General features: G+C 35.2%; 2 protein-coding genes across 6 annotated transcripts; one reads left to right on the top strand and one right to left on the bottom strand.

The window, feature by feature from the left end:
- Nucleotides 1-1,116: 1,116 nt before the first annotated feature.
- Nucleotides 1,117-2,683, top strand: LOC131603899 (uncharacterized). Its single transcript, XM_058876357.1, has 4 exons — nt 1,117-1,262; nt 1,408-1,566; nt 1,717-1,780; nt 2,000-2,683. The coding sequence occupies exons 2-4, from the start codon at nt 1,448-1,450 to the stop codon at nt 2,282-2,284; spliced, it is 468 nt and encodes a 155-aa protein (XP_058732340.1). The 5' UTR covers nt 1,117-1,262; nt 1,408-1,447; the 3' UTR covers nt 2,285-2,683.
- Nucleotides 2,684-4,198: 1,515 nt separating this feature from the next.
- Nucleotides 4,199-10,755, bottom strand: LOC131603898 (kinesin-like protein KIN-14C). 5 transcript variants are annotated; one of them, XM_058876352.1, is made up of 22 exons: nt 10,678-10,755; nt 9,808-10,008; nt 9,567-9,724; nt 9,370-9,480; nt 9,052-9,271; nt 8,630-8,757; nt 8,456-8,539; nt 8,275-8,352; nt 8,093-8,185; nt 7,964-8,011; nt 7,520-7,858; nt 7,355-7,436; nt 7,175-7,270; nt 6,920-7,093; nt 6,660-6,766; nt 6,393-6,571; nt 6,133-6,297; nt 5,760-6,013; nt 5,508-5,662; nt 5,043-5,407; nt 4,859-4,956; nt 4,199-4,721 (listed from the first exon to the last, which is right to left on the bottom strand). In XM_058876352.1, the coding sequence occupies exons 2-22, from the start codon at nt 9,926-9,928 to the stop codon at nt 4,666-4,668; spliced, it is 3,111 nt and encodes a 1,036-aa protein (XP_058732335.1). In that variant the 5' UTR covers nt 9,929-10,008; nt 10,678-10,755; the 3' UTR covers nt 4,199-4,665. The 5 variants fall into 5 exon arrangements, with proteins under 5 accessions (XP_058732335.1, XP_058732339.1, XP_058732337.1 ...); XM_058876356.1 differs by having other exon boundaries at nt 7,964-7,993; XM_058876354.1 differs by having other exon boundaries at nt 9,808-10,070; nt 10,678-10,729.
- Between the last annotated feature and the right edge of the window lie 334 nt (nt 10,756-11,089).

The raw sequence follows: 11,089 nt of genomic DNA, 5'->3' as shown, positions 1-11,089 counted from the left end.
CAATCCTTACACGAGTCATTGAATTGCAAACTCATTACTACAAAACTAATACTAAATGCACTTGGAGTCAACGTGTCAACATCTAACTTGGAGATGGAGTTTCCTTTGGCAAATGGAAAGATTTCTACAATACATGTAGAACAATCGGTGGCTAGGTAGTGTTACGTTAAAAACCTTAAGAAGAATTGGAAAGAACGAAATCGAGATAAAAAACTCGTTTATTCTAAGGCTTATAGATAAGAATATAAGTTCATAAAGTTGAACCTTGAAGAAGATAATGAGCAAATGCTACAATCTTTGGAGAAGTTGAAGGATAGTACAATCCTTGGAGAAGTTGAAGGAAATGAAAATAACTTGTCCATGAAAGGTTACCAAAGTTGGCACATAACAAACGTACGGGGAAAATTCAAGTTCAAATATTAAGAGCCAACTTGAACTTGTTTTTTCAGAATTGATTCTACTTGAAGATAAAATTCATAGCTTCTGAGTTAAAACATGATTTTTATACTGAAATTTGTTGTTTAATTCACTTTTACATAAGTGTATTCAAACATAAATCAATGTGTGTTTGGAAACGTGACCCACTATTGTCACCGCACGTTTAGATCCTCTCCATCGTGATTTTCAAAACCTACTCACCGTGAGTTTCTAGTGTGAATTTTCATGAATTCCAAACATAAACTATGTTAAATTAATTTTATCAAACTCAATTCTATCAAAATCAATTCTGTTAACCGCCAATTCAAACTCAGGTAATCATCATATTGAAAATTGTGAATTTATTTTATAAAAATTCAAAATATATTCTTTTCAAGATAAAATGTATGCACTCCATCTCTTTATTCCCTTTTAATAATCACTTTTTGACTTTGACAATTACCCTTATTTCAAAGGAACAACTTAGCAAAAGACCTTTAAAAAAAATCCTAGTAATGTGAGACACAATAAATACATTCACGTTACCCATCAACTGCCCACTTTCCAACACAATGTTTTTTAACAGACTGTAATGTAATGTCCCTCTCTGACTTTCCAAAGGGTAAAAAAGTAAATTCACACAAACAAACACTTGAACATGTTCATCAAACGTTGACTCATCACACATAGTACATAAGATCTAAAACCCAACAAACGCTAACTAAGTGCGGTCTTACATCACTTACTATACACTTACACCTACTCTACAATATTCTTCTTCACTATGAATACCCACCAAGCACCCAACAATATCCTTTCTCTTTCTACCTCTGCTTCCTTCTTATGTATTCTCTATCTCTCTCTTTGCACCCTTTCTTTCTTGTTGTTCCTGTCTTTTGTTTATGTTTTTTTTTTTTGTGAGTTTTAATGATGTTTTTTGTTGTTTTTTTGGTGATTTTAATGATGTTTTTGTTGTTGTTGTTGTTGTAGGTGTTTTTGTTGAGATTTGTGATTTTTTTCTCAAGAGAAGATGAATTGCTACTATGGATTCCCTCAGATGAACACAATGACAAACAGCTTTGAAGAAGTGGTTTGTCCTAAACCTCGTCGATATCCTTCCATCAACAGACCCTTTAGGTGTCCTATTAGGTAATTTCCTATTTTCTTGAACCCTTTCTTGTTGATTCTTAAATTTTGTTTTTTTCAATAAAAATCATGTTTTTTTTTTTTTATAATAAAAATCATGTTTTTTTTCAATAAAAATCATGTTTTTCTTACTTTTTGTTCCTTGAAAATCAGCTACCAATCTGAGATTGAAGATTCAGAAGTTGGGTCAGAACTTCTAGACATCATTCATCCCAAGGTTTGTGTTTCTGTTTTGTACTTTCCTATGCAATCTTTATGTCTATCATAGTACTAGTTTTTTTTTTCCTTTCTATGTAACAGAATTGTATTTTTCCTATGTTTGTGTCTTTTTCAAAGAATCTAACCTAATAGTTCATGTTTGATTTTTGTGATACTCAAATTTTGGTGATGATTTATAATAGTTCCTTTTAAAGAATCAAACTTGATTTGCTTGTAGGGAAGCTGCTATCCGGAGAGATCGGCATCGGCGGCGGATAAATTGTTGGCATCGTCGCCGCCGTATTTCATCGGATCTCCACCGAGCAGGGCTTCGAACCCTGTAATCCAAGACGAGCGATTCGGTAATGGGAATTTTAGTTGTCCATTTACCGTGGCATCGCCTTCGCCATCGGCTCGAGGGTGTGGAGTTCCGATGAAATTCGGCAACACACCGGTTGCTGTTAGAATTGAAGGTTTTGACTGTCTTAGAAGAGATAGAAGGAGTATTTCTGCTGTAGCCTAATCCATTTTTGAAGAAAGAAAAGGAAGATAGAAAATAGAGAGAGAGAGAGAACACAACACAACTCAATACCAAGAATGAGCAGAGGAGTTTTGTTTTTGTTTCCTTTGGAAAGAGGATCTAATCTTAATAATTAGTACTGTTTGATGTATATATAATTGTGATGTTTCAAGTTTGATGATGTTAATCAATAAAAGAGAGAGAACAAATCAGAGTTAACAAGGTAAGAAAAGAAGCCATTTTCTTCTGTTTTGTTGTTAGGTTTGTGGAGAGTTTAAGGTTTATGTTTTATGTTACTCAGATCAGATCCTTCCTATGTAATTGTAATTTGGAGGAAATTGGAATTTTGTACATCATATTATTGTTACTATTATCATAATGAGATTTTGAAGGTGTTGTTTATTTGATAAGATGTTTCATGATTGTGTTGTTATGAGAAAGACACACTACTAGTGTATAGGTTTAACAGGATCTTAGGAAGCATCAAATAGATTGTTTTTTTTTAATGATTTGTGTTGTGTTGTGTTGTGTTGTGTTGTGTGGTGGATTGAATAGAATTGTTTGGAAAAGAGGATTAGTATTTGGTGATGTGAAAGGGTAAAGAAAAAGTGAGATGAAGATGAGATGATGAGTCAGCTATGTGTGTGATAAGAGCATGTGATTGTGTCATGTGGCAAACACATGATGTGTTGTGGCTTTCATTGTTAGTGGTTGATCTTGAAACATGTTACTATATTATTCATTTAAGGGTCCCATGTGAAGATGAGATTCGATGTTGCGTAATGCTTTCTCAATTCAAGCATGTAAGACTCGGTATCAGACAAGTTGGATGGTAATGCCAAACTGTGAAATAAATTGCCACTTGCACTTGTCAGTTGCAAGATGAAAAAGTCAAAATTAGGTACAAGAAAAAGTTAATTCTTGTTTTAATTATTGTTCCGTAGTGGAATTAGTGTTGATCGGTAAATAAGGAGGCTGGGTTTGTTGCGGTAGTTTTGAACTTCTGATTACGGTGGAAGAGGAGTTAACTTATAAGGTTAACATTCTAACTCTAGCTAGTAAGAAAGTGAAAAGTGTTGCGTAAATGAGAATGAGTTTGACAAGGTTAACACTCAATAAGAATGTGAAAAGTGTTAAGTGAACGAGAATGAATTTGAATATTAGAGAAGTGACACTGTACCCTTCTTAAATAAGAGAAACGGTTGTCAACTGAAAGCGTGAAGTGAGACGTGGATCATGGTCAACCGTCAGATTGATCTGTACGGTCATCAAGGTTCTCGCGCGTAGAATCGCCTGTTCAAAATGGAAAAAGGAGTCTACTTGTTATGCACTTTATTTCTTTTGTTTTACTATTGAGCCTTTATCTTAGTCCTTATGAACGGCCTAAATAGTTACATTCTTAGATTATCTACATGTTAAACGTGAAAATCTACCTTGATTTTTCATCCACCAAACACACGTCTGTCTGCTCCAAACGCACTTTTGTGTGCTTCTCACTACCGTGATTTATAGAAGCTCCAAAAGGTAGCTTCTGGGTAAACGTGGAAATCTACCTTGATTTTTCATCTACCAAACGCACGTATGTGTGCTCCTTACTACCATGATTTATAAAAGCTCCAAAAAGTAACTTCTGAATAAACGTGGAAATCTACCGTAATTCTAAAAAACTCAACGCTAAACCAAACACACCATATATTGAGTTTATTTTCATGGTTACATCAAATGCCATAATCTTTGGTTGATTAATAATAGACATGAGTTATTGATATTTTTATAACTGATATATTTAAAGATCTTAGAGATATTTAAGACAAAGTGAGTCACGTGCATTTATTGTTACTCAAATTTTAGGCAACCATCATTTCACAGCTCACAGATGCATGTGGTTCATACTAGTAGCCAGAAAACACACATCTCTATCATAAAACTAAGCGCGTAATTATTACTAATTTTCAGCCCAAGCATACACAGTTCATCACTACTGTGACTATATCAGTTTATGGAACTTCTGTTACAAAACCTGTTTTTCTTTTCATATGACTATGAACACCAAATCTGTTACAATGTTATCCACAAAAATGTAACTAACAATTCAAGTGTTACAAGTTCCAACGTACCAATGAATTAATTATACAATTATATTTACATGAATCCGAACTCACTGCAATTGATTCCGGCCATCAACACGAGTTTCATCAGTCAGCTCATATTAGGCCTTACTCCAAACACCTTCAGATAATCTTCATCATTAGTTTGAAATCGAATAGTCTGGATCAATAACTCCGCTACGCATTTACAAATGCGTGGAATCTGAATTCGTATTTACATGGCACATTTCGAATTGTGAAAACTCTGCAACTTAATTGTAGCTACTGCCTCCGATTTTACTGCCACCTTTTTGTAGCTTTAATGTGGCTAATACTCGGGCTTTTTGTGAGACCTGAAATCAAATTTACGAAGAAAGTTGAAAATTCTGAAATATTTTACTAACATCGTAGCGAAGATTAACATGACGTCTGCGCAAGTGCAAGGATGACAAACACAAATCGAGAAGATTTCATTTTAGCTTGCGTTTACCTGGTCCTTTCTTCAAGGTGTCCTTTTCTATACCCGTGCTAGAGGGAATTCGGCCTAATTTCCTTACCGCATTGACGGTTTTGGTTAATACTTTAGACCTGTAAGATACAAATCAAAATTTTAGACTTGAGTTCCAGTTATAATGCATATATATATATGTTGTAATAATATAAGCACTACTCACTTCTTCATCTTATCTGAAGTTTTTTTGCTATCGCGGCTGATAATGGAGTTGTTATCAGAAGAACCATCGGTTTCGTTGCCCAAAGCATGACTATTATGGTCAGAGCTATCACTTGATTTTTCATTAAAACCTGTCTCTGAAAATCCTTGAGTTTTTCGCCTAGTGTTTTCAGGTGGATGGTGAAGTTCATTTTGCTGTATATGATCGAACATTCGATGTTGGATATCACCTTCAACAAGATGCTTATAACTTCCACTTGGTTGTTTTTGAATTTGCTTAGAAATACCACCAACCGGCGGGTTTAGCGACTTGAGACGCTCGATCTCCTCGTCTTTTTTCGAAATAATGCTCTTCATAGAAGTCACCTAGTATAAGATGAAACAAAAGGAAAGCATTTTTTATGCATTCATGTAAGCCGAAAAGACCATGCCAACATATTCAATTTACACGAACAAGGTAAAATACCTGTTCCAATAATTCTCTCGCGTCCTTGTTATTCCGTGCAGCTCCTAGTTCAACTGAAGAAACTCTCTCCGCAAACTTTAAAGTACTCATTGTTTCAGAATATGAATTCGCGTCCGAGTTAATTTGGACAAACATCAGAGTCTTTGCATGACCACCTGTGCAGCGAAATCAAAGACAATATTCAAATCAAAATCTAAACCAAAAAGGTAATGCAATGCATGTTGACACAATAAATGATGAACATCGATTTACCAAGAGAATTTTGCAGAAGTTGAGTAAGCTTGCTGTTTCTGTATGGTACATGGGAGCTCTTTTGAGAAAGGGCGAAAATGACATCTCCGAGGGCAGAAAGTGATTTGTTTATATGTTGTGCTTCCCTAAGCCTATCGCCGGTTACTTCAGAACGATCTACTCTTTCACTTCCCGCCAAATCTACCAAATGAAGATTGCCATACTGAGTAGAACCTGACTTGAAATCCTTCCCGCGAACATGAATCGAGACCACACTGTGCAAGTAAAGTTTATATAACGTAAAGCGTAAAAGCACGTTAAATTCAATACACAATGAAGCGCAATAGAAAAGCAGATATGCCCGTCTGTCAAGGAAAGAAAGACATGATCTAACCTATGAGAACGACTACTTCTTTCATTCATAGCGGTCGCGCCAATAGCCCGATTTTTAAGTCCAATGTCCATCAACTTAATGACATCTGAAGGTGACTTAACAGGAAACATGCTGGCATCTGGTACTGCTATACCGTTGGATTGAGATTGAGTCAATATCCCAAGTGTGTGCAAATCAAGGAAACCAGATAAGAAAAAACTAGAGAAAAAAAAGTTCACGCGAAAAAATAAATTGTCTATGAAGATACTAAAAAAGGATATCTTTTTTGAGAATCGTCGGTTGATAACAAGTCACGAACTTGCTCGTTATATATCTCAACCATTTGAACCCAAATCTCATAGTCTGTGAAGCCTGCTCTACTTGTGGAAATTCTGAAGAGATCGTTTAGTGCTCGATAATTAACACCAAGATTTTCGTTTGTTGCTCCGCTTGGACCAGTCTGAGAAAAGATGATTTTTTGTACTATAAGAAATTTCTTTAATAGCTTGAAGTATAAGATGAAACCGATATGTCAAGAGGGTTTATACCATTGTGTAAGTTTTCCCCGAACCAGTTTGGCCGTAAGCGAACATACAGACATTATATCCATCTAGTACCGATCTTACAAAAGGTTGAATGTCAGAGTATACATCCCCTATGCAGAATTCAGAGTAGAATCACGGAACAACGTCAGAATATCGACATTACAACTAAAAATAATGAAAAACTGTAATATGGATACACAGGAAAAACGATACAAAATCTCCATAGCCTAATCTTAAAAAACGGAGAGTATATAGAAATAAACCTTGAGTCGCGGAAGGACTGAATATCTTGTTGAATTTAAATGATCGAAGCGCATCTTTCCCTTTGGTGGGATTTTCCACAACCAAATCATTTTCACCTATGTCTTCTATAATTGTCTGTGTTTCCTTTTTGCCTACATGGAATGGTCTAATTCGACAAAATACTCTGATGTTTCCTGCATAAAAAAACCATGTGTGAATTCGTCGTAGTACACTTACATAAAAGAACACGAGAAGGAATATGCGGGAAATGCTACCTTTTAGTTCTTGAACTTCATTAAATAATTTTTTATTTTCCGCAAGGATGACTTGATAGTTCTGAGATGCATGTATGAGCGGTTTGAGATTTACACCTGAACAAGTTACGTTTGAAATATTAGCGATCACATTCCAAAAGAAGATTTTACTAAAATGACATTCTAATGACAAATGCCTACCGAATTGATTACACTCTTCTGCATAAACCGCTTGCTCTTTCATAACATCTTGCCTAATCGATTCCCAAGACAATTTCAATTTCTGGATGTTTACAAATCAAGCACAAAATTGTAATGATTGGCACCATAATTATAACATTGACATTGACACATTTTTAAGTGTACCTGTAGGGAACTAAATTGAAGATTTATAACAGCCTGCAATTGGTTCTTTTTCATGTTCCACTCCTGATATTTTGAATCCGAAGAAGTCTCGAGTTCTTTAACCTCGTTCCTCAACTCTTCTGATTGATGCTCATATTCATGAGATTTCTGTCTCAACTCTTCTTTAGCATCACCGGCTTCTTCTTCCAACTGCGAGCATTGCGTTTCGTATTGGTTTTTGGTTTCTTCCAGTTTTTGTGTCAATTCTAAAATTACCAAATTTTTGTCCTCTAGCATTTTCATCAACCTAATAATTTTTTTTTCACATTCTTTCTTTTCTTCCTCTTTGACCTTCTCAACCTGTATTCAAGAGTCAAAACATGAAAATAATCGAATTATTATCCCGCCTCTATGGTATATATATCAATACATTCGTTGCTTATGACGCAAGTAAGAAACTGTTACCTTCAACTGTTGAAGCTGGCTAGCGAATAGCTGTGACGAAAGTTCTCTCTGATATCAGTTAGCAAAATACGAAGGAAAATAAAAAATCGTCTTCTAGAAAAATGACTAAACGATAATATTTTGAAATACCTCACTCTCTTCTTTATTTCCAGATGCGATTGCCTCGAGCACTCTTATTCTCGACTGATACTTTTCTTCCCGGGCCTTAAAAAGATTACTTTGCTGAATGTAGATTAAGAAAGTGACGTGAGGAAACCGACTGAGAAAATAATAAGTAAAAATTTCTGTTAAGAGTTATGAAATGGACGTACAGTTCGTAAATGTTCCGCTTGAGTTGATATGCGCCGCTCAATCTCCTGTGAAACCTTTCTCAACAAGCACGCCACCCGCTAAACAAACAAAAGCGATAAAGAATAATTATGAAACTGTTTCGGTTACATGAGTTTGAGTAGCAAGTCATTCACATGGATATATACTTGTATTTCTCCATACATGAGGTATTTCTCCATTTCTTTTTTCGACGCTTTCTTCAAGAATACCATTGACTACACTTAGCAGCGACTGAGTGGGAGCATTCTGCAACAATAGACACTTCCATAAATCTTTCACGAAACAAACATTGTAAGTGTGAATATATGTATCTAAAGGTTGACTTTAAGAACTTACATCTAAACTGTTTGATTTCATCATTTCGGATATTTTTGCAGCGGGAAGATCCGCGTAGCTTCTAGGTTTAATTTGAAACACCTCATGGAACTTATTACCGACTTGGTATATCAATGAAGCCGACGGTTCTGCACAGCATTCAAACGAATAGAATCCATCAGTCACTTATAAAGACAAGGACACGATATAATCGGTCTACAGAATATCAATGTAGACGTATAAACGTTGTTGACAAATTGAAAGCGTCCACTTATGTCACACACACAATCAACGTCGGTTCGGTTCAAATTACATACATCATAGATAAGGTTTATCTTTAACAAGTTTCCATGTTTAGGAAATTGGATCTCACTATATCAATATATATTTTACAACAAAAACATACAGAAGGAAGAGGATGTGTTTAATAAAATTCACCGGACCCGCCATAACAGGGCTACTCATAACACGATGAAACCTTGAATCAGCCAAAGCCTTCCGCTGATCCACACTAAATGGTGGGGAATAATGGAAACTTGAAGCCGCATATCCACGAGGGCTCGAGGCAGTGGAACTAGTCGAAGAAACATTATCTCCCAAAGAATTCATCAAGCTTTTGATTCGGAGTATTAAAAGACAATCCACAACAGGCTTCATCGATCCCTACACAACAAAACAGACAGTGGCAACGAAGCATGAAACAATGCTAAGCATAAAATCATGATGCGAAAAAGATCGGTATAAAGTGAGGTCTCTTATACCTTCTCTAGGTCTGATATTTCAAACCGCGGCAACCCTAATCCATCCAAGGCTTTCAGAAAGGTTTTAACGTTTTCGGATTGTGATGGCAGCGAATGATCGGACTCGCTAACCTACAACACAAGAATCTACATGAACTCTGAAATCAAATTCGCCAAATCTATTGTTGAAGTTAACCGAAAGCTAAAAAAAGTATTACCATAGTCACGGAACCGGGTCGTAGTTTGTTAAGTATCTGGCACAAAACTGTACCATTGCTTAAGCAAGCTCTTAACTCACCATCCGTGACATTCGTCGAGAAGTCCAACGAAGGAAGAAAACTATTTAACCATTGAACCAAAACCAATCGATGTTTAGCTGAAAACATTAAAACAAAAGGTCAATATGAATAACATGAAAAACTACAAATAGGGTTTAATTCGAATGAACGATGTCCATACCTTCGACCTCGCCGTGAGCGGATAATCCTAAATGACCATTTCTTTCAATTCCATTGAAACAGTCATCAGGACTATCCAATTCTTTGGGTATTTTAATCTTTATATCAGATGGGGAATTCATTACTAGATCATATCATAAGATACATCTCAAAGTAATAATTCCCTTTGTTGTCTTGTGTCACCCAAAGAATTCTTCAAAGCCTGAAATTCAACCCTTACTACTAAATAGCGTATCGCAGAATAATAACAATTTGTTCAAATTCCTGTGAGTTAACACTAGTCAGAATTATTAATATGCAGCTACAAGTTACAACCTATGAAACACAGACACCAGAAACACGATACCTACGCAGCCACTTTGATAATAATTTTATCTGTGTTGGTTTCTAATACCGACACAGACACATACACACATTTTTTCAGAGGTGTTGGTGCTATAGAGATTACAACCAACAAAAACACTATTGATAGCTAAAAAGGATGAAACAAACCCTTAAGAACATGCAGTTCAAATATGCAAGTAAGGAGTATATAGCTAAACAGGATCAAACAAACCTTAAAGAACAGAAAATGAACATTTTTCATACAATTTTATGAAGAAACGTCCAAAGGAAGAAAACTTGTAAAACGGGTTTTAGAAATTTCCTGATATATAGGACAAATTGGTTTGTTTGCATGCAAAATTCAAAATCAATATTGAAATTATGAGAAAATTACCAGGAAAGAACCAAACCAAACATTCTCATGCATGTTGTTTTGAATTCTTAAAAACATTTACGTTGTCATTTGACTTGTCTAATAAAATTATTAAAAAAGAATGAAGAAAATGTTAGATTATTATTGAAAAGAAAAAGAAAGAAGAATTGAAACCTGGGAATGTAGAGGTTGAAAGAAGAAAGGTGGTTGAGGAGAATGAATGAAACATGCATCCATTAGATTGTGTTACGTAATTAATTAAGTTAAATTAATTAATTAAAAATTAAATTAATGATTAATAATTGATTAGAATGTTTAGTGTGTTAGGTGGTAATGTTAGTTTAGTTGGAAAAAGTTGGAAGGAAAGAGAAAGAATGGTTCCGAGAAAAGCTCTGTGCGTCACAAGGAATGAATCGTTTGGCGCCAGCGCCATAACTAAACATCAAAATGAATAGAATATAAGAGCACGATGCCACAACATTTCTTCCATGTCTTGTGTTGACAAAATTTGTAGGGAACGTGCGCTCATTAGTGTAATGTAAGTATAATGTTTTGTTGTTTTTTTCAAACGGTTTTTTTTTTTTAA

The sequence above is a fragment of the Vicia villosa genome, linkage group LG5 (assembly GCF_029867415.1).
Source record: "Vicia villosa cultivar HV-30 ecotype Madison, WI linkage group LG5, Vvil1.0, whole genome shotgun sequence".
NCBI classification, from domain to species: Eukaryota; Viridiplantae; Streptophyta; class Magnoliopsida; order Fabales; family Fabaceae; genus Vicia; species Vicia villosa.
The sequence above is the reverse complement of the archived record's forward strand: the minus strand, read 5'-3'. Positions and strand labels throughout refer to the sequence as shown.

What these genes read in the sequence shown, in the direction of transcription:
- LOC131603898 (XM_058876352.1), bottom strand. Translation starts at nt 9,928, where the DNA reads ATGAATTCCCCATCTGATATAAAGATTAAAATACCCAAAGAATTGGAT. An exon ending in AAATATCAGACCTAGAGAAG is followed by an intron (nt 9,272 to 9,369) that starts GTATAAGAGACC and finishes TTTGTTGTGTAG; the next exon opens with GGATCGATGAAGCCTGTTGT. An exon ending in AGAAGTAGTCGTTCTCATAG is followed by an intron (nt 6,014 to 6,132) that starts GTTAGATCATGT and finishes TTACTTGCACAG; the next exon opens with TGTGGTCTCGATTCATGTTC.
- LOC131603899 (XM_058876357.1), top strand. Translation starts at nt 1,448, where the DNA reads ATGAATTGCTACTATGGATTCCCTCAGATGAACACAATGACAAACAGC. An exon ending in CCCTTTAGGTGTCCTATTAG is followed by an intron (nt 1,567 to 1,716) that starts GTAATTTCCTAT and finishes CTTGAAAATCAG; the next exon opens with CTACCAATCTGAGATTGAAG. An exon ending in TAGACATCATTCATCCCAAG is followed by an intron (nt 1,781 to 1,999) that starts GTTTGTGTTTCT and finishes ATTTGCTTGTAG; the next exon opens with GGAAGCTGCTATCCGGAGAG.